This window comes from Lottia gigantea, assembly GCF_000327385.1.
Source record: "Lottia gigantea unplaced genomic scaffold LOTGIsca_38, whole genome shotgun sequence".
NCBI classification, from domain to species: Eukaryota; Metazoa; Mollusca; class Gastropoda; family Lottiidae; genus Lottia; species Lottia gigantea.
The window spans coordinates 1,051,729-1,073,706 of record NW_008709295.1 but is presented as its reverse complement, the minus strand read 5'-3'; the positions used below and the strand labels follow the sequence as shown (position 1 = coordinate 1,073,706).

Sequence of the window (21,978 nt, the reverse complement as noted above, 5' to 3'; positions counted from 1 at the left end):
GAACGAGTTTGGAAGAATGAAGAAGACCGAGTAACTCACGCCACACCATCCAGAGCCGAGTTTCACCGCCATGTCATTCGACCCGACCAGATCTAACGAAGAATCAACAACCAAACCAACAACACCGAATCATCCAATTTGATCCAATCCAACTACCAACTACTACGACTACCTAGTTTGCGATATCAGCATCCGCTGGAAGCGAACGTTAACTTGTCATCTACCTACCTTTTTCATCTCAATTATATACATTATTTGTGATACCTTAATATAGACATATTAGTGATAACAATTATTTTTATTCGACATAATTTCATATACAGCCTTTATATAATTTACTATTTTTACAATTTACTGTGATATTGGAAATGAAATAAAACTTTTACTCTACATAATTCATATGTATACATTTTATGACCGAAAATAGGATCGAAAGCTTCGTGCTCACTATCAAGTCCGCGCTTGGTAGTTGAGACACCTTTCGATCCTATCTTCGACAATATTATTTATAGTTTGATAAGATATATGTGTATATTCTAACAGGTAGATGTTTAATAAAATCTTAATACAATAATCTTCTCTGGGCTGCTGGTTCTGGTGATCGTAGGGTGGGGTTCATCCCCACACCTTCCACCTCTTGTGGGTCACTAGTCCCAGCGGCCCAGAGAACATCCAAATTTTCCTGTTTCCATCATTCTCCCTCCGCTCGTGTTGGGGATATGCGTAATTACCCCGGGGTGGGTCGCCTATGGCCCCAACACGAGTGAAGCGACTATACAATATATTTTTCATATCATATACAGTACCTACCTCTTACTTATGCATTGAATATATTTTAAACTAATTAAAAGCATTTATTTATACCAATTATAGTAATGATATATGTATCTAAACTAGTAAATGTAACTGAAATAATTAGACCAATAAAGAGAATACACAATGATGAGTGCTCACAAAAACTTTTAATATTTCTTATATATTTTTAAACTATATACTAACATAAAAGTACTTTTGTAACATCTAAATGGATAGGCCTACAATTTATATTATTCTACTATACTCTGTACAATACAAGTTACCTATCAAACTGTGAGCGGTGTCCTTCTCACCTGATTTTTGGGTTGAGAGGACACTAAATCTGAGTGTAAAAAAGGAAAAAAAAAACATCCGCATTAGTAAAAGGATCCACTTGACTGTTAGACACCGCACTGTCCTCATCATGTTAGTACTCTAAATTCAACATGCCACCAAAGGTTTCTGCCAAAGGGTGGAAGAGAAACTACATTAAATATCCAAAGAGGGTTCGCCTCAAAACTACACAAAATTTTACATGACTGTAGGTCCGCTGATATCGTTGGCCTACAAGAAACCGGAATTGTCTCCGATCAGGAAATATCTGATCTTGAGACAATTTCGGATTTCTCGCTGGTCCGGTCAAATGGCCCTAATGCCAGCACGAGGGGCGTAACAATACTTTACAAAAAACATCTGACACTGATCAAAATTGATCAAATTTCAAAATTAGAAGGACGACTACTTCATGCCAAATTTAAATTTCAAAAATATATAATCCACTGCTTCTGCGTTTACGACCCCTCTGAATATGAGGGTAAGGGCCCCTTTTATAGAGACCTTTACTCTCATATTCAAAACCACTTCAACTTCTCTGACATTTTCATTCTTTTTGGCGATTTTAATCTCATTTACTCAAAATTGGACAGCAAATCGCAAGAGATGCGCCATCAGCCACCTCTTGCGATTCGCATGTTCAATAACATCAAAACCGACTTTCTTCTAGTAGACTGCTTCCGGCAGACAAATCCAAGAAAGAAACTGTATACATTCCTCCGAGAAAACACTGGGACCCGGATAGATAGAATCTATCTATCTCAGTCTCACTGTAATACCATACAAGAAATCCTCCATGTAGACTGTCCGTTCACCGACCATAAGCCCGTTTCCGTAAGGGTGGGGCTGGGTTCAGGACGATGGGGTAGAGGAAAATGGAAATTATATGCTGCTGTGCTGGAGGAGGAGGAATATAAAACATTATTCCAAACTTTTTGGCTAGACTGGCAGGTACAAAAGATTGACTACGGGGATCCTCTCCTGTGGTGGGAGGACGGAAAGCTGGAAATAAAAAAAACTAACCATCAAATACTGTAAAAATACAACTGCCAAGCTCAGAGAACATCTTTCTCTCCTTGAAAAACGAAAATTAGATTTAGAAAACAACCATAATCTGGCTGGTGACCACTCTGGCAATTTACACCGGATACAGGACATCAAATCGGTTCAGAATATCTTGAGTAAGGGGGCTCTTATTCGGTCCAAGACACCCTTCGAGGAAAGCGACGCATCTAATATAGATATTTTTAGGAAAATAGAATTAGACAATGGGTCTAGCAAAATTATTGAAAAACTTTGGGATAAAAACGGCCATATTACATCAGAAAAATCAGAAATCTTGAACATTATCCACAGTTATTACAAAAATTTATACACTTCTGAACCGATTCCAGACCATGCTATTGATGCCTATATCAGAGAGTCTGGTATTTCTGGCAGCAGACAGGGACCTGATCAGTGAGACGATTATATCCACTCATGAGATTCACACTGCTTTGAAACATTTTCAGAATAACAAATCACCCGGGATCGATGGGATCCCAAAAGAATTTTATTTAATATTTTGGGAATTAATGAAAGACGATCTTTCCGAAATTATCAACGTCTACTTTAAACAACGTCTCACTGAAACAATGAAAACCTCAATTTTGACGATTAATTATAAAAACAAAGGATCTAAAACTGAGTTAAAAAACTATAGGCCTATCTCTCTGTTGACGGTGGACTATAAAATAATTGCCACCAACAGATTAACTAAAATTCTGAACAGCATTGTACTTGTACTTGTACAAGTCCATTATCAACAACCTGCTCTCGATTGACACCATAATAAAATATTCAAACCAAAACAACTCCAGCTTAGCCTTACTCGCCTATTTCCCACCCAATATCTTAAAATGGATCGAGATATTGTACACCGACCTGAGGGTGTGTTCACGGAATACTTTACCCCAGAGCGTGGCGTCAAGCAAGGCTGCCCGCTCTCCATGGCGCTCTACTCACTCGCTATACACCCTCTGGCTCTAAACATAACAAACAATGTGGGTATACGGGGTATAAAAATTCCAAACTATCCTCAACTGACGATGACGACTTGACTGTCCTAGTCACAGATGCTGATTCCTTTGCCCATTTTGAACTCGACCTTTACAATTTTCAACTAGCTACTGGTTCTAAAATAAACAACGCAAAAACAGAAATAATTACTTTCAGGGGGATGGCTACCCACCTACCAAACTCGCTGGCAGAATATATCAAACCAAAAATCAACCTTTTAGGTATAATTTTCGGCCCCGACAACATCAACGACAACTTCAACCCCATAATTAACAAAATCAGGAAAAAACTAATCAAATGGAAAAACCGCTCTTTAACCTTCAGAGAGAAACCCTCAGGGAATATAACCGCGACAGAAGCTATCCAACAATGACTCTGAACACACATCCGTCCTATAAACCATTATTTACAACCTTCCAGAAATAAGGCATCAAAATTACTGGAAAAACCACATCAAAGGACATCTATTTGGCACTTATTCAGGATCTCAAAATAACACCTAAAATACAACGATAAAACAGACATATCAACTTCAAGTCAACTTTAGCAATATTCAAAATTCAAAACTAAATCTTCAGGAAAAAGACTTTCTCGTTGTACATTCGGCCCTGCCTACAAAATCCTTTTTGAGGGTTCGCAGCTCCACAGACTTTGATCTGAAATGCAAATTCTGTGGAGTGGAAGTCGAATCCCTCAAACATTTGTTTGTTCAGTGTAAAAACCTGAAGAAATTGCGGGATAGCTTCTGTTGCTACGTGACAAATACCACCAGCCACGAAATGATACTTACAGAATTCTCCACCTTTCTGTACAACTTTCATGCCAGCCTATATCCCTACATCTATCATTATTTCCAAATTATTTGGAACAATAGGATTCGTCCTGGTCTAATGGAAGTAATGATAGATGGACTGATATACAGGCTTCTAAAATTATAGACCCCGTCTACCCATATTGGTACAATGTCTCAATCGCAGTCAGTGTCTAGCCCTTTCTTGGATTGCCCAGGACTGACCACTCAACGGACTGATGTGCTGGCCTCATTCATTCAACTCGGAGACGCCTCTGGATCCTGTCAAAGTAGTTTGGGGCTTCAGAGGGGACTCCGACCTAACACATGGCGAGGCCAGCACATCATACATACCATCGCCACACAATAGTATTTACAAAATATATATGTACAATATAATAGGTGGATGCTTATAAAATTTTTTAAATAATCTTCTCTGGGTTCCGGCCGCGATTTGCCAGAGTAGTCTGGTATCAACGTCGACCCTGCCCCGCGGTTTCGACCTCGATTTGCCAGAGTAGTCTGGTATCAACGTCGGCCCTGCCCCGACACCCCCCCCCCCCTCCTATAGTACTTTCATAATAATCTTCTCTGGGTTGCTGGTTCTGGTGATCGTAGGGTGGAGTTCATCCCCACACCTTCCACCTCTTGTGGGTCACTGGGCCCAGCGGCCTAGAGAATATCTAAATTTCTTTCACTTATCATTCTCCCTCCGCTCGTGTTGGGGATATGCGTAATTACCCCAGGGTGGGTCGCCTATGTCCCTAACACGAGCGGAGTGACTATCCAATTTACTACTCATAGTTACTACAATACAGCATCAACCTTTTATTTTTGCATATAGTATAATTTAAACCATTGCAAATTTTTATCCTAATATATTTTATACTATCTATATGCGATACCTCTCTACTACCTGTGATAACCCCTATTTTTACATATATTCTGTGATATTATTAGTTATATTTATATATATTCCCTTTTTTTTACATATTACCTAACCTGTGATATGTATTCTAATATATTTATATTTTTACCATTACTCTGTGATAACCATACATATTATTATATATCTACATATAATATATTTATATTTTCAAAGGCCATATTAAATAAAGAGTAGAATACACAATGATGATTGCTTACTAAATCTTTTTAAATACTTCGTAAAGTTTTAATATTATACTAACATAAAAGTCAGATTGTAAATTAAATGGATAGGCCGCAACTTAAACTTTATTGAATAGTAAATTGTAAACCAGTTAGTACCATATAGTGAGCGGTAGTCCTCTCACCCGTTTATTGGGTTGAGAGGCTACTATATCTGAGTGTATAAAAAGAAAAAAAAAGAAAAAAGGATCCCCCGCACTGTTCAGTGTTCACAGCAGAACTTCTTGACATTAGGGACGCGGTAGCATGGCTATCCGTCAATCACACGGAGCATGCCGCGATTCTATCCGACTCGCTAAGCAGCCTCCAATCTATTTTTCTCACCTCTTCTAATTGCAGGTCAGAAGTTATTGCCGAAATAAGAATGATCCACAATTACCAAACCAACAACGACCAGAAGATTGAAATATTATGGGTTCCATCGCACGTCTCCATTCCTGGCAATGATCAAGCAGACCGTTGTGCCAAGGAAAGTCTGGGTCTGGAGGATATCGAGCCTGTAGAATACTCCTATTCGGAATTCTGCAGTATCGTATCTTCTTAGGATCAACCAGAAATGGGCCGACATGTTACGTACTACGAGACCATCAGTTCAACGCCATTAAATGTTGCTGCGGCCACGTTGCCACAATGTCCTCATTCAATGCACTGAACTGAAACCCCCACGTAAGCCACTGCTAGAGTATCTGGAAACCAACGGCATATCACTCACCATACAGAATGTTTTGGCTCCACCCACGGACCACTGGTATACGATATTGGAACTAGTCTTCCATTTTATAACAAAATCTGTCTTGAACAGTTTTTATACTCAAAGTTTTCTTAACACTTTTAAATCATATCCAATCAATTTAGAGAAACATCAGAGAACATCTTTCCCCCCTTTGTTGAAAGCTTCCCCCCCCCCCTCCACTTTTATTTTTTTCCTCCCTCTTTTCTCACTTCCTTTTCTTTTTTCTTTTTTTGTCAGGTCTTCTAGTTTTCCAACAGATAACGGTACCGAAATTTGTGATAATTGACAGAACCTAATGTGACTGAAATAAAAGAATAAAACAAAAACACAAAAAATACATGATATTTCTTAATTATAAAATTACATTGAGATGTTGAGGGATGAACAAATATTTCCGTTTCGCTTGTTTACTTCTGGTTCTTCACAGGTTTCCAGTTTACGTTTTCTCGAACCTTGTACCAGACAACTTATCATAGCATCTTGCTTGTTACTTGTTCTTTTATAATTGTCTATTGCGTTACTTTTGTGACCTGTTCGACGTCTAATTAACTGGTCTTCGACACCATTTTGATGCAGACGGGCCGCGCACGTGGCACTTAAGGAATGGTTAGTGTAAAAACCTGAAAAAGACAAAAAAAAAATTGATCACAGCTTTGATGAATGAATTTCGCACACTAACCGATTTTTTTTAGATGAAATGTACGTTGGCATATGCATTTCAAAGGTTGGAGAATTGACAACAGTTAACACCCTTTACCGCAATATTTTTCGAATCTATGAAAAACACTTTAATCAAACGTCATATAAATTTTTCTTCCAATGACGTCATCAACACATAAAACAATGTCACTTTAATCGTTTCAAATAGCTTTGCTCTATACTTTCATAAAATAGTTGAAAAACACACCTTCGAAACCAACTGCTGTACACATTCTCTTTACAGTTTTGGCCAATGTGTTCTGACCAACTGGAGCTATCCATTGGCGGTGCATCTGTTGGTCTCAAGTCTAAAAACTTCTTGTATAATTTGACTAAACACCTTTCCGGATATTCATTATTGGCATATGTTCTTACAACCTTTAAAATCTTCCAGTCCTCGCCGATTGCATTTACTGGTCTATTCTCGATACGTCAAATATTCACCCTCCTCATCATCACCGAATTCCAACTGATCAACAGTCAAATTCCGATGTTCGCTACCACCACTGAGTGCAAAATTGAGGCCAGTTTAAATAGAGAACAGTGTCTAATAAGGTCTGTGGGTAGAATGTCCTTATAACCCCTTTTGCCACATGATTTTTTCTTGCTCAGATGATATGACTCTAGGCTGTTTTACATTGAGTCCAGTTCCTTTCAGGGCACCCATCTTCATTGTATTATCCATAGTGTTTTGTAGTTCAAGAAAAACAGGATCGGAAAGAAGTTTCACGGGTCGGCCAAGGTTATTAAGGTGCATTTGTATAAGTAACACTAATTGTCTTAAGGTTTTAGGTGGATATTCTGTACCATCTTCCTTTCTGGTCTCTACACAAACAATAACAAAGCTCATCATATTCAGATAATCCAATTTTCTCGTAATTAAGCTGAGTTTTTGACCACTGGTAGAACCCTCCTGTATTTTTGTATTCCTGGTGTTTCTCTATGCTTCGAGCAATTTACACGCCCAAGATATGGGTTTTTCTGTTGTTTTAGGAAACTTCGCTATTAGGCAAAGGTTGTCTGAAGCGGCGAAAATTGTTTTTCGGTTCATTAAGTTCCACATTTTCGGTTCCATTTTTATGATCACCACCGTATGGTTCTACATTTTCGGTTTCACTTATGTCACTATATTCATTGAGTTTTGTCTGCTGAGTATCATTGTCACTTTGTACAGTAATATTGCTGTCACTCTCCTTCAAAACATTATACACTTCATCATCCTCAAAATACAAATTAAAATTACCCTCTGTCCATCGAATATCAGCATTGCTAGAACAGTACACACTTTGAGAGGAGACAGGATAATCGGAATCGTCGCCACTATCCATATATACCAATAAAAGTATTCCGAGATTCAAAATTGCCAAACATTTCAAGAGTGTAAGAAACATCATATTTATATCCTTCTCCAGTAACGTCGCTCATGGGACTGGATTTTTTATCACGTGTTTCTAACAAAATATTCTCTATTTCATATCACACGGTGAAATTCACATATTGAATACGCTTAGAAGAAAGCAAATATCAGAAAAAACACAATTCAGGTGTGAACCTAACCTGATTAACAACTCAAGTCGGTATTTACATGAGTTGCACGTGCTGTGGGTCCATGCGTGTAAGACGGTCTATCTCGATATATGAGCATAAAAGATAGTTCTTTTTCCGCACTTAACTAAACTTAGCATATTGAATATGAAATGAGAGAAAAGAATTAAAAAATAATGTTGATAATGTCATTGTCTAAATAGGTTAGACTACTCGGCATTCGTGGTCTAATTGTTTGAAATGCGTAGTTATACACCTCGGAGTAGTTATACAACTCGACACCATAAATGCACAACTTCCTATCGATCGCACCGCGAACTCACTCTGTCACATACACATAACTCCACAGGAAGTTAAAGACATGATCCTAAGCATTGACACCAACAAAGCCAGTGGTCCCGATAACATAAGTGGTAAACTCCTGAAGTCAATATCCCTTGAAATATCCACTCCTCTCTGTACTCTCTTCAATCTCTCTCTCTCAACCAAACGCGTCCCCTCTGTCTGGAAATTTGCAAATGTAACAGCCATTCTAAAAAAAGACGACCCATCTATCTGTGGTAACTATAGACCAATTTCTCTGCTAAGCGTCCTTGTGAAAATATTTGAAAAATGTGAATACAAACATGTCTTTAATTTCCTGAAAACAAATTCACTGATCTCTTACATGCAAAGCGGCTTTCTGCACGGGCACTCCATTACCTACCAACAAATCGATCTTACACACTTCTTTTGTCAAGCCATTGATCAGGGGCAATACACAAGGACAGTGTTCTGCGACATCAGTAAAGCTTTTGACAGAGTCTGACATGCTGGACTCTGTCACAAGCTGGATGCGTCTGGAATCAGGGGATACTACTTACATGGTTTAAGAATTACCTTGACAATAGAAAACAGTCCGTGGTGGTAAGGAGTGTTTCCTCCGAATCCAGGACATTTCCCGCTGGTGTGCCGCAGGGCTCTATCCTTGGGCGTTTACTTTTCCTTATATATATAAACGACATTGTCAACGATATCCGATCTAATACTAGACATTTTGCAGACGATACTAGCATTTATATGCGGATTGATGATCCCACTGCATGCACGGATTTAATGAACCGAGACTTGGAACGAATGGGCGAAAACGTGGCTGGTCTCTTTCAACCCACTGAAGACCGGAACACTCGCACTCACTACCAGACTCGGCCCTCCACTACCAACATTACAACTGGACAACATACCAATTAAGTAATCATTTAGGATTAACTTTTCTCTGAAATATCGCCTGAATCGGAAGTCTCTTCATCCCATTTATATCTCTTTTATTTTACCTCATTTTGACTATTGTGACGTGATATGGGTCGGGTGCACAACCGAACTAACAAACAAACTGGAACAACTACAACTGGATGCACTTAGGTCCATCTGTGGTGCTGTAAGAGGTACCAGCCACCAATTACTTTACAAAGAAACGGGCTTTGTACCACTGCAGGAGAGGCGACGACGTCACAACCTTACCCCATCTTTCCTTTTGGACCTGATCAAATATAATGAACCAGCTTATCATACTCGTAATCCAGCCCTACTATCAGAATACTTCTGCAGAACATCTATCTTCTCTAACTCTTTCATACCCTCTACTATACGTGGATATAACAAACTGCCATCCAGATACCAAACTGCGCCTTCTATCTCCACTTTTAAATCACTCCTATCATCTACCGATATCACCGTTCCTTCTTTTTATTATCTTGGCTCCGGTAGAAATCAGACCCTACATTGTCGACTGCGTCTCTCCTGTAGCGACCATAAGTTTATTCTTCACGTTTCGGACAATCCGGTATGCAACTGCGGTCATCAATTCGAAGACACCAAACATAATCTACTTCACTGCTCCTTACATTTAGATGCCAGAAGACAGTCTATTTATCTCCTACCGCAACACCTTAACAATACTCAGTATCTCCTTTTCGGTAGAATCCTGTCTCATCTTCACCTATCTTCACGACTTACTTAATTCTAGCCGTATTTTTTTGAGATCAATTATTATTTTCGTTCAATATTATGTGCGAAGGCTTCTGGAATGCATCAAACTCTATATATTGTATATAGTGTATGTATTTCCTTTCATTTCTTTTTGTAAATAACATAATTTATATTGTAACGCGGAGAGGAGTTACATAGGCATTAGCCTGTTCTCCATTCCATTTTCTTAACGAAATAAAATATTGTTTACAAAAAAAACCCGTCCTTCAAACCTATCCACCCAACAGCCTGTTCTAAAAAAAAAACAACTCTAGAACATTCTAATCCTGTTAGCTTAATCTCGTGCAGAAAAGTGGGCCGATTACTTACATATGTCATTTCGAACATACATGTATATACATCCAACAACGCCCTGACATAGGAGATTTTGATGAACGGAATTTAATTGCTTGTTGGGATTATTTTATAATCAAACAAAGATATGTCCCGGAATCTACACAACAACAAAAAAAGTGTCATAAAACGTCCAAATTATTTTTTCGTTAAACTTCAGTCCATTTTATTTAAGAATATCCACTGTTATAAATTCAAGATCAGGACCATTTTTTAGTATGCATTTGATAGTTCGAAGTTTACCCAATATGTGCCTATTTTCAAGAACACGCAGTACCTTTCAACGACGGACTCATGCCCAAAAAGTAGGCCCGACCATCCGTTCATCTATCGGTCCGTCCAGAATTGCCCTTGTTCTTGCAAACACGGTAAAAAGCACAATTCTCGGCTGATTTTGACGAAACATGGTATTATGGTAGTACGTCAAAGAGTTCAAAAAAAGGTTGCATATTCCATTCTGTTATTGTCGTCGAGAAAGCGAAAAAGGGCGCGAAATGGCTGCAGCCGGCTTCCATAGTATGTATCCTTTGTCTCATTGAAAAAGTCATTTGTTTCGAATAAGGGCAGATAAGTATACTCGCAACAAAAGACTAAAAACCAACACTTGAGGTAGCTGTGAGGTAAGTGTGGCGTAGACCAGATTAAAGGCGACCGAGTTTTCGCTTTAAGACAAATGCATGAGATGCGCCAAACGGTTTCTTTCCTTCCAGCCAGTTTGAAGCCAGTTTGAATCAATAAAAATAAGTGAAACCCATTATTAATGTACTTTTCAGTTCAGGATTAAAAAAAAGTGTCTACTTGACACAATTCAGTGGGAACACAGGCTAAACATGGAAAAGAACACAACATGAAACTCTGAGTATCAACATACTTCAATTTCTGTTTAATATTTCTATATCGCTCTTTAATTGAGTACTATTTTAACGGTGAAAATATTTTATTACAGTTAAATACACGATAGATAGTAATAGTTCGAAAAAAACAGAGAAAATCATTTTTTGTAAAGGCGGCAGCGTTCAATCAAGTTTAATTTAAGTAGTTCTCTTTCTCGTCTGGCTCCAGGTACAATTGAACGATTTTCTTGCGCTCGACGAATCAGATATGGTAAGGTTTGATCAATTTCTCCATATGGTAAAGATTTATAAATAGGATAACTTGCATTACCTACAATGTAAAAATATTATATATAAATGAATAGATGAAACTAGAACACTGGGAATAAAAAAAACTTCACTTCTAAAATAGAATACCATAAATTGGTTGTTAATTTTTGGAGTTTGATTCTCCCAAATGTTCAGGTCTAGGAATGAACAAAGACTTCAATAAGAAACTGAAATAACGGTCTGGAACTGCAGGAAAATTTTTTTTTGTTCTAATCTGAAATTAGATAAACTAGTAACTTTAAATTTACTCAATGCATTGATTAGTGAAATGTGGGGCAATCATGTTTGATAATTTTGTTTAATAAATTTTTTATTGATACTTTTTTCATGAAGTCGACATGTTGTATTCTTGAAAAAATGAAGAAGATCGTGTAATTTGACACGATCAGATCTTAGAATTCTCAACTACCAATTGCCAAATAGTTCAATAGATCCGATCCAACTCCCAACGACTACCTAGTGTGCGCACTTACGCAAAGCATTTTCAACACATCGTTTAAACCGTATTCCGTAAGAAGTCTAATGACACTTAACATTTAGGATTTAAAAGTTGTCATTTTTTATCAATATCTATTGGTTTACATCGTTGTTTCGGTGGGAAAAAAATGTCAATATTAAGAGCATTTTATGTCAAATTTCATTGATTAAAATCGGTTGAAAAATCCATAGGCTTCGCGTGGTAAACGTCAAAATTAATATCATTAGATAAATTGAGTCAAGGACACAAAGTCGCCAAAGGTCAAGGTCGCGAGATACAGACCCTCAAAGTTTTGACAATTACCGAAAACAGAAGGAAAGCAAAATCGACATTTAAAAAATCCGCTGCCTTCGGTTCACTCAGGTGGATCACATACGGAATATTTCACTTTTTATTTTGAATCAAAAACTTGGTAAAAAAAAACACAAATCACAAGGTCAAGGTAAAGAAATGCGACCCTTGAAAGTTTTTTGCCATTACTGAAAACGATTAACCGGAATGAAAAGAAAAGCAGAATGTGAATTAAAAAATCCTTCCCAAATAGCATTTGATTGAAGTTTACAGATATATCACATTAATGAAAATCGATTTATCCCTTGAAACGCCAATTTGAGTTTAACAAAAGTTTGACATTTAAAAATGGCATCCTTTCGGGTGGAATTTTATCAATTTAAGTTTAATGTGCTATCTGCAAAAACATTTTATGAAATATCTTCAAAATTCCAGAGGCTGAATTTTTTTTAGTTTATAAGCAAATACAGTCAAAACCGGAAGTAATACCGAAATTTGAAAATTGTTCTTTCTTCACAATCACAATATTTACCTGTTAGTTGTCAGATCGATCGAAATAAAATAGTAGGATAGAAATTGAAATCGCGTAAAACTGAAACACAAAAACTCAAATTTTAAACAGTTTAAAACTGCTAGCCTTTAGTTCAAGTAGACCAAAAAGGTTTGATCAAAATCAGTTGAAATACAGAAAAAAAAATCGACAAAACACTATTGTTCACTCTGGTGCTAAGACCTGTAGTTGATGATGCAACATGTTCTTGTGGTCTATCAATAGAAGATGCTAATCATTTCTTTTTTCATTGTCCTTTGTATTCTGAACAACGGCAAAAATTATTCGATGATCTCATTGATCCTAGAATTATTAGTTTAAATATTTTATTATGGGGTGATCCTCGTGGTAATTATGAATTGAACTCCAAAATTCTAAATCATGCAATGCAATACATAAAATAATCACATAGGTTTGCATAAGGCCAATGTCTTCTTTTACTTCGATGATTGACTGATGCGTTGTTCCTGGTTGATGTATCGTTCTTAACGGCAGCTACATTGTATATATGTATATAAGTTTATGTAATTTGCATCCCATCCATTTGTATGATCAATAAAATGTGTTAAATCAGAACCTGTAGATATCGAAGCAGGTACCTTCGGGTAATTGCGCGCACGATTGCTCGAAGACTTTCACTATACCCGCAATAGCACATAGGTCAGGACTCCATCGGGTGAAAAAGGGGGACGACTGGAGGCAACAATCAGGCGGATCAAAAACTTTTCGGTACCCGTCCCTCGGAGGACTGAAGCTATAGCACCAGTTCTTACCCCGGAAGTGAAAAGTAATGCTCGATGGTGCTAGCAGGTTCCCATCCTTTTCATCAATATGCAAAGATAGCTTACCGGGCAAAGTAAGATACATCCACTAGCAGCTTTGATTTTGAATAAAAAAAATTGACAGTACAGTAACAATCACCAGTATGAAATATTCAACCTTAAAGCCAAGATTCCATATACGCGTCATGCAGATGCGTCATGCGGACATCTTGCGGATCCGTCATGCGTCAAATATTATTCCATATGTGCGTTAAACGTATGCGTTATCTTTCTTTTGACGCACGGACTTCTAGACAGATGGATGCTTTGGTGCATAAAAAAAGACAGAAAATCCCCACAAAATACGTATATCGAATCTTAGCTTTAGCCATACACTTCTTTTGAACTTTTTGGGGCAACACTGAATCACGTTACTAAGTTTTGTCAAATTCCGGCAAGAATTGTGCCTTTTAGTGTTTACAAGCTAAAAATTGAAAGTGTTAACAAGAACAAGGTCAATAACTCCAATAAAACATTTTTTGATTTTCAATAGGGTTCATCCATGGGTGATAATAAACAATTTCACCAAAACACTCACACCAAGTATGTCTTTTTTGAGTGTTTACGAGCTAAAAATTGAACGCGTTTTCAAGAATAAAGGCATCAACTCATACTAAATATATTTCAATTTTTCTGATTTTCAATACTTGAGTGATTACAAACAATCATACCAAGTTTCGTCAAAATCGGTCAAGAATTGTGCCTTCTAGAGTTTTAACTTGTGGAAGGACGGACTAACGGGCGGATATGGGTGACGCCCCAATTTTTAAGCAATCGACAGCTTGAAGATTGCAATTTAAGCAATTGAAAGCTTGAAGAAGGAGGGTGGGTCTTCTAGCTTGATTTAGGTTAGAAAGTTTGGGGGTTTTGATTCTCAAGAATGTGCAGGCCTAGGATGGATCAAATACTTCATTTAGAAATTTGAATAAGCAGTTTGGAACTGTTCTGATATGAAATAAAATTAAAAACAAAACAATCTCTCTCGAACACTTTCCTTATGGAAATATCTACTCTCTACTATCGCCCACGATAAGAAAAAGACGAGAAAGCTAGGGTAAAATTGGCGAGAAAGCTTGGAAGAAACTCACGAGACAAAAAATTTTCGGAGATACTTAAATTAAAAAATCATTTTCATCTTTGGTTTGTGTTTACAGATGATACCAAGTCGAACAGGTTTCTCAGTAAAATGAACGGACAAACAGATATGAGTGCTGACAATAAATACATGAACATGCAAGTAACAATAGGAAAACTGGTGGGAAAATGAATGTTAAATTTAACCCTCTTAGTCGAGTCAAAAAAGGAGTGAACTCAAAACAAATTGCATTAGAAGATTTTGTTGCCAAATCTGGTTGAATAAGGTAACTTCCATCCAAAAATAACAATCTACCGAAATCCACCAATGTGAAATGCATGATTTTGCATGAAATCCACGATGGCCGCCAAATCACATGCATGTTATCTTGATATAAATAGTATATAAATAAATCATTTTTGACGGCCATCTTTGATTTCAAAATGACGGTCATGCAACATTACACATCATACATAGGATGACAATAGTGGAGTCAACATATATGTTTTGGGACCAAAGATCAGATTATTTGTTTGCGGTCATCCTGGATTTCAAAATTGTCGCCAAGCTAAAAATTTATTAACAGCCATATTTCAGCTTCTAATACAAATTGCATGACAATATTGGTGTTGAAATGTATGCTTTTGGAGGAAAATTAGATTATGGCATTTTCATTGTTGTCAGAAGATTTGTTGATGGTTAATTTATCTAATAAACTTAGAGTTGTAAGAGAATGTGACATTTTGTTTTTGCATTCCTGGTAATTAATTAAAGTAGTAATTATACTATTAAAGCAAACTTTTGTTCCGTTTTTAAATAGCTTTTATTTGTAATATAGCCACTTCTGTTAGAGCCTAATGACAGCCCCAATACAAGATGGCGTCAAGTGGAAAGTCGGTTTCGTTCGAGCTCTGAGAATTTTTGTTAATTTGGTGATCGGTGTCGGTGCTTGAAAGTTTAAATGTAAAAATAATAATCATTATGAAGTTTGCAGATTAAATATCGTATTTCATACTCGGATAAGAAAATATATGTTTTGGACGTAATCTCAGTTTGTTGAGTGAATTGTATTCATCACCACGGACGCCATAGATGTCAACGTAAACAACTTCGTAGCAACGATACATTACTACCACAGTAGCTGATGATAAAAGTTTCAACGTTGGAAGTTATTCGTAGATTGATTAAATACAATCTAATAGCAGGGGATAACTTGTACCCCAATGGAAGGTCTGAAGCGACTGCTATCGAATTCTTCTAACGCAGATTCCAAAAAAGTTAAAAGACAACCATTCCTCCCCAGATAGAGCCTTTGTTCAGCGATAACGAATATAAATATGAGTGAAGATCTAAACCCAGATCAAAACCTTGCTGAACAGATTATTTTAGCTCTCAAGAACAAGCAAGTCTGAAGTTATAGCCAACGCCGTAGCCAGTCCTGTGAGTTTTCAGCTAATGCAACAAGTCACTAACCTAGAAGACAAGGTTGCCAGTCTTGAAAATAAACTCGAATCCAAAAGTTCTGAACTTGCTGATATACACGACCGCAAAGATGAGCTCGAGCAATACGGAAGACGTGAGGGAATTCGCATCCATGGAATCGTTGAACCTGGAGAATCTACTGACGATTTAGTAGTAAAAGTTGGTCACCACATAGGGGTAAATATAAACATTGGAGACATTAACCGCAGTCATCGTGTAGGGGATCCCTCGAAATATGACAAGGAAAACAAACCTAGACCTATTATAGTAAGGTTTCGTGGTTATTATACCAAACGTGACTTCAAATCATACGCGAAAAAACTACGCTCCAGCAAAGATTCTACCATTGATCCAGTGTTAATGAGACATGATATTTCTATTAATATTTACAAGCTTCAGGGACAGCAATGGGCAAACGATTTGCACTTCGTACGCAAACCTTTTCATGGCAGAGTGGGAACGTGAGGTGTTGCCCCTCTGTCCATTTGACCCACGATTTTACGGACGCTTTTTTGGATGACATTTTTATGATTTGGACTTATTCTATCGAACAGTTTTGGGAATTCTTTGAAATTCTCAACAACCACCATCCTTCTATCAAACTAACCGCAAACGTGAGTGACAAAAGCATAGACTTTCGCGATACCACAGTCTCTAAGGGAGATACCATAGCAGAAACTGGATATTAAAGTGTATTTCAAAGAAACTGATACTCATCAACTCTTGCACAAGAGCTCCTTTCACCCAAAACATACCTTTTCTGGTATAATTAAGTCACAAGTTTTACGATTTCATCGAATTTGTACAAGATCTTCTGATTTCAACCAAGCCTGTACGATTGTTTTCTCAAAACTGATAGAGCGTGGGTACTCTAAACGATTTTTACGAAACATAAAAAATTCCACTTTAGCACAGATAGCAGCTAAAAACAGACTTTATGCCGAAGTACCTCCAGGTTTAAGAAGTGCTCCATGTTTGTCCAGTAGATGCAAAACATGTCCCTTTATATCAGAAACTCATTATTTTGTAAGCCACTCTACGAATAAAAGGTACCCGATCCAGGAATATCTAACATGTGAACATTCGAATGTAATATATTTAATTTCATGCAAGAAATGCCCCAAGCAATATGTAGGAGAAACTAAGAATAATTTACGAACTCGTTTTAATACTCATAGGTCAGACATCAAATTAAAGAAAGACAAGCCTGTTTCTAATCATTTCAACCTCGACGACCATTCAATAGACGATCTCACCCTAATCCCAATTGAGCGTATAGAAATTGACTCACCCGAAGATGAAACTACCAAATTCCGTCAATCTAGGGAAGCCCATTGGATTGAGAGATTGAATACAGCAAGACCTATAGGACTAAATATTCATCATAATGTAGGCATAGCACCCTTTGTTGTCCCGTTCAATACAGCCAGCACAAATCGAGCAAGTAAGATAGTTCATGCCCACTATAAGAGCCTTCAAGAGAAATTCCCCCAAGTCTATAAGCAGAAAATGATAGTTGCATATTCACAAAATAAGAACTTAAATGATAATATTGTTCATAGTAAACTAAAAACAATCAGTACATAACAGATACTATATTTCTATTTTTTCTAATTTCAGATCAGAATAAGAACAGAAGAAAACCTAATATCAAGACCCTTAATCCTAATTTCTAAATAAAGTGTCTGCTCCACCCTCAGCCTGTACATTTGGGAGAATCAAACTCTCCCTTTCCCGAAATCTAATTAGAACTGCTAGAGAGTATGATAAATTGCTTGAAACCACCAGATTGCTGCTAGTATTGCGCATCAAGAAAACACCTAAAGTCCCAACAAACGAAAAATGAAATGACTCTTTTGTCCCCATAATCGAGATTGTACATTTCATCAGTTGATATGTCGGGACCCAGTTGTCACTAGATATAATCAAATCACCTATTTTTTCCTTTTCCCTTTTGTTACCCAGTTGTATTTTATATACACCATCTTATAATTCATTCTTTAGAATATTATGAGGTATACAGAACACTATCAATACAATATAATTGCACATCAAGTCCCTTTAATCCTGCAATAGTTGATGCTTTGAACAGTTTGATTATGGTCAACCCGTTAACAGCTCACACTCCTAACAGTGTTCTAACGGCTTAGTGTCTGTGTCAACAGCTAAAAATAGACCTATTTTATTAATAAGACTCCCCAACCTGTGTTTTGTTCGCACTATGAGGTATGGAAATACCACCTTATTGTATATATGTTTGAATTTTTATTTATTTTTCCTATTATACTCCTTTATTCAATTGTCTATCCCCTTTATTACATTTCTCACTTTCTATTTCAGATTAAAAATTGCATTACCGAGCTTACTCACTGGTATGATAATATATAATTGGTATAGTAACACCAGGTAGCCTTTTTGGGTATGCAACAGTCATAAACTTTGCAACATTCATATACTATCCTTACTCTTTTAACACCCGTATTGTTCCCCGTTTAATAGATTATATATCTTTCTTCGTATCTTATTCTTATTATTTCCAGTCTAGTCTACACTGTTTTCTTAATAATCTCTCTTCTGTCCTGTGGTGACGCACATCCTAATCCAGGTCCAAATTCTTTAAGCTTACTTCATTTAAACGTTCGATCCCTTATAGCAAATTTTGATTTAGTTAAAGCAGAATTTTCAGCCATTGACGTGTTATCCTTTTCAGAAACTTATAGTAGTAGAGATGGATTAGGTGGCGGTGTTTCCCTTTATGTTCACCATAGTATTTATCACAAACCCAGACATGATCTCAAAATTTTAGGACTTGAAGCTGTCTGGTGCGAAATTAATCACAATAAATCAAGTTATATATTAGGAATCGTTTACAGACCCCCACGAATTAACCCTGCTAATTGGAATATCATTGAACAGAGTATCGAATCTGCAAAAGAGTCCACTAAAAATGTTATTATTTTAGGTGATTTTAATATAAATTTTTTAAGTATTAATAATAGTCCACTTTTTGATTTTTTAAATCGTTTCAATTTTTGAAAGACTAATGTATCAACCATTTTTATAACTTTCTTATCAATAATAATCTTCTTACCAAATTTCAGTCTGGCTTCATTCGAAAAGACTCAACAGTATATCAATTATTAGAAATTTATGACGATATTTTAAAAAATTAGATAACGGTGGAGAAAGTAAAATGATCTATTTTGGCATAAGTCGCGCATTTGACAAAATTTGGTTGAAAGGACTCGTACATAAACTAAATGCCATTGGAATTAGAGGAAACCTTTTATATCTTTTACAACCCTACATACAAAATCGCAGTCAATCAGTCATCATTAATGGCGAAACTTCAGACAAACAGTATTTAAAAGCTGGCGTTCCACAGGGGTCTGTCTTAGGTCCTCTTTTATTTATAATGTACATAAACGATATTACTGAAAACATTAATTCCAACATACGTCTCTTCGCTGACGACACATCGCTTTATCTTGGCATAGTTGATCAGACACTTTGTCGTGAAACTTTAAATTTAGATATGGAATCGATTTATCAATGGTCTCTGAAATGACTTACCTATTCAATATAATCTTTAGCTCATTATAAAAACATTAAATGCAGATATTCACATTTGATAGAAGGTTGATATTACCAACGTAGTACCATAGATCATTTTTTTGCCCGCCAAGAGTCAAAAGACTGTATACCCTTACCATCCCAAGTCATCAGATCTCATTCCCTTTCCACCATAGGTCAAAAGTTCAAAAATATATTCCCTTACAACCAGTGGTGGTCCAGCCTCCCGAGACTAGGGATGGACTGTTTCAAGAGGGGACAAGGCTCAGTTTTTCCTAAAGAGTAATGCTCAGTTCAAACATTAAGAGTAATACTGAGAATTATCCATATCCATAATCAATCTCAGTTCTATCCAGAAGAGTTATACTCAGTTCTATTAATTGTAAGAGTAATGCTCAGTTCTACCCAATTGAGAAAAACTCATCCGGAAAGGAAATATCAGTTCTATCTATACGTGTAGCGCTCAGTTCTATCCATTAGAATATGGATTTGCTCAGTTCTATCCATAACAGTCATACCTTATCTATGTTCTATCAATGAGAGAAATACTCAGTTTTGTCCAGTAGAGTAATGTTCTGTTCTATCCATATAGTTATACACATTTCTATCCGTAATATTTATTCTCAATTTTGTCAATAAAAGTAATGCTCAGTTCCATGCATAATCCAAGATTGTCGTCAACAAAATATCTGACATAAATGCAATAATTTAATTTCTTGACTCCAAAAGCATATATATTTAACATTAACATTTATTTGTCAGCGCATGGGTTTCTACTATCCACGTCCAATGATATCTTTTGTCGTGCGATGTTAACTTCCGGTTGGAGAGCCGTTTGAAACTTGCGCTTTTATGTTTAGAGCTGTCACGCAACCTAATTTACATGTGTCAAAAGTTCTCTTGTATCCTTATTATGTGTAATCTCTCCTTTCTAATGATATATTACATACGATATTTTGAAATTCTATAGTTACTGTGCGTAATATGACTTTTGCCGAAAAAACCTTTAAAGGTACTTCCAACGCCGTCAACCGCCGTAATACGCTAGCATACGTGGTGGTCAGCAGTTGCCAGCGTTTGTCAGCGCATTGGTTTCTACTATCCACGTCAGCGAGTACGCGCAAGTCGGTGTAACATTTTTTAGAGTTAAGCTATGTTGAATGTTGAACTTTTACCCATATCATATTTTGTCTTGAACATTCCCGTAATCGATGTGTGTTTGGAGAAAAGTTTTAAATATGGTTTCCGATGAGTTAAGTTAGCCTCCAGAGTAATGTATAAGATGGAACTATGTGAAATAACCCCTGCAACAAGGTCCCCTATAATTTGTTATCATTCATTTAAGTATGAAAATTCGTATGTCACCTATATTATCCTCACTCACTTGTTTCTGCATTTATCTTTCAAATTGACGAAGATTGCATCAGGATAATGACGGATGAAGAATTAACCAAATTTATGTCAGCTTATGGTGACAGACTTGCATTAAGACAATTCTTTCATAAAGAGAATGATAAACAAAAAATCAAGAAGCAGAGTCTATTTGAAACTTTGAGAATAAAATTAAAATCTGTTTCAGATCAAAATGTGACACCGAGCAAGAAAAAATCTTTTCAAGCACTTAAGCCAGAAAAAAACAGTTGGCATGTGAATTATGATATACGACGAAGACGAACAACGTTTCCATACAGTGAGAACGAAAAATGGTGGGGGAAATAGGAATTTGTCTATTTGTAAGCTCGCCAAAAAATCGGTCATAATAAAATCAGCAGCAGAACTGTTTTCCCGAACGGAAAGTCACCCAAATTTTTATGATGCTGAAGATTATGCATTTGACATAATGGATTTTCAGTACATCCCACTTGATGAAAATGTCACAGTTGATCGAGTAAGTGAATTAACTAAATTGGCTAATTTAGGATTTTATTTGGCTTTGCGGCACAAATGTCGAACATCAATAGAACCAAAGAAGTGTAGTAAGAGGAAAAGCAAAGCATCTGCAACAAAAGGGTGAAACTGAACAAAATGAAGAAGAAAGAGGAGAAACAAGTATTTATGAAT

At 36.7% G+C, this 21,978-nt stretch overlaps 2 protein-coding genes across 2 annotated transcripts in view; both read right to left on the bottom strand.

Moving 5' to 3' along the window:
• Positions 1-6,171: 6,171 nt before the first annotated feature.
• On the bottom strand, positions 6,172-6,871 carry LOTGIDRAFT_163153 (hypothetical protein; the record flags this gene model as incomplete). Its single annotated transcript, XM_009059215.1, has 3 exons — positions 6,172-6,180; positions 6,291-6,499; positions 6,787-6,871. The coding sequence occupies 3 exons, from the start codon at positions 6,869-6,871 to the stop codon at positions 6,172-6,174; spliced, it is 303 nt and encodes a 100-aa protein (XP_009057463.1).
• A 4,604-nt stretch (positions 6,872-11,475) lies between these two features.
• LOTGIDRAFT_121811 (hypothetical protein) overlaps positions 11,476-21,978 on the bottom strand; it is a gene marked incomplete at both ends in the record, with an annotated part of 34,868 nt that continues 24,365 nt past the window's right edge. Inside the window, one exon of the mRNA XM_009059214.1 lies at positions 11,476-11,648. Within this exon, the coding sequence (XP_009057462.1) occupies positions 11,476-11,648 (173 nt within the window). The remainder of the gene's footprint in view (positions 11,649-21,978) is intronic.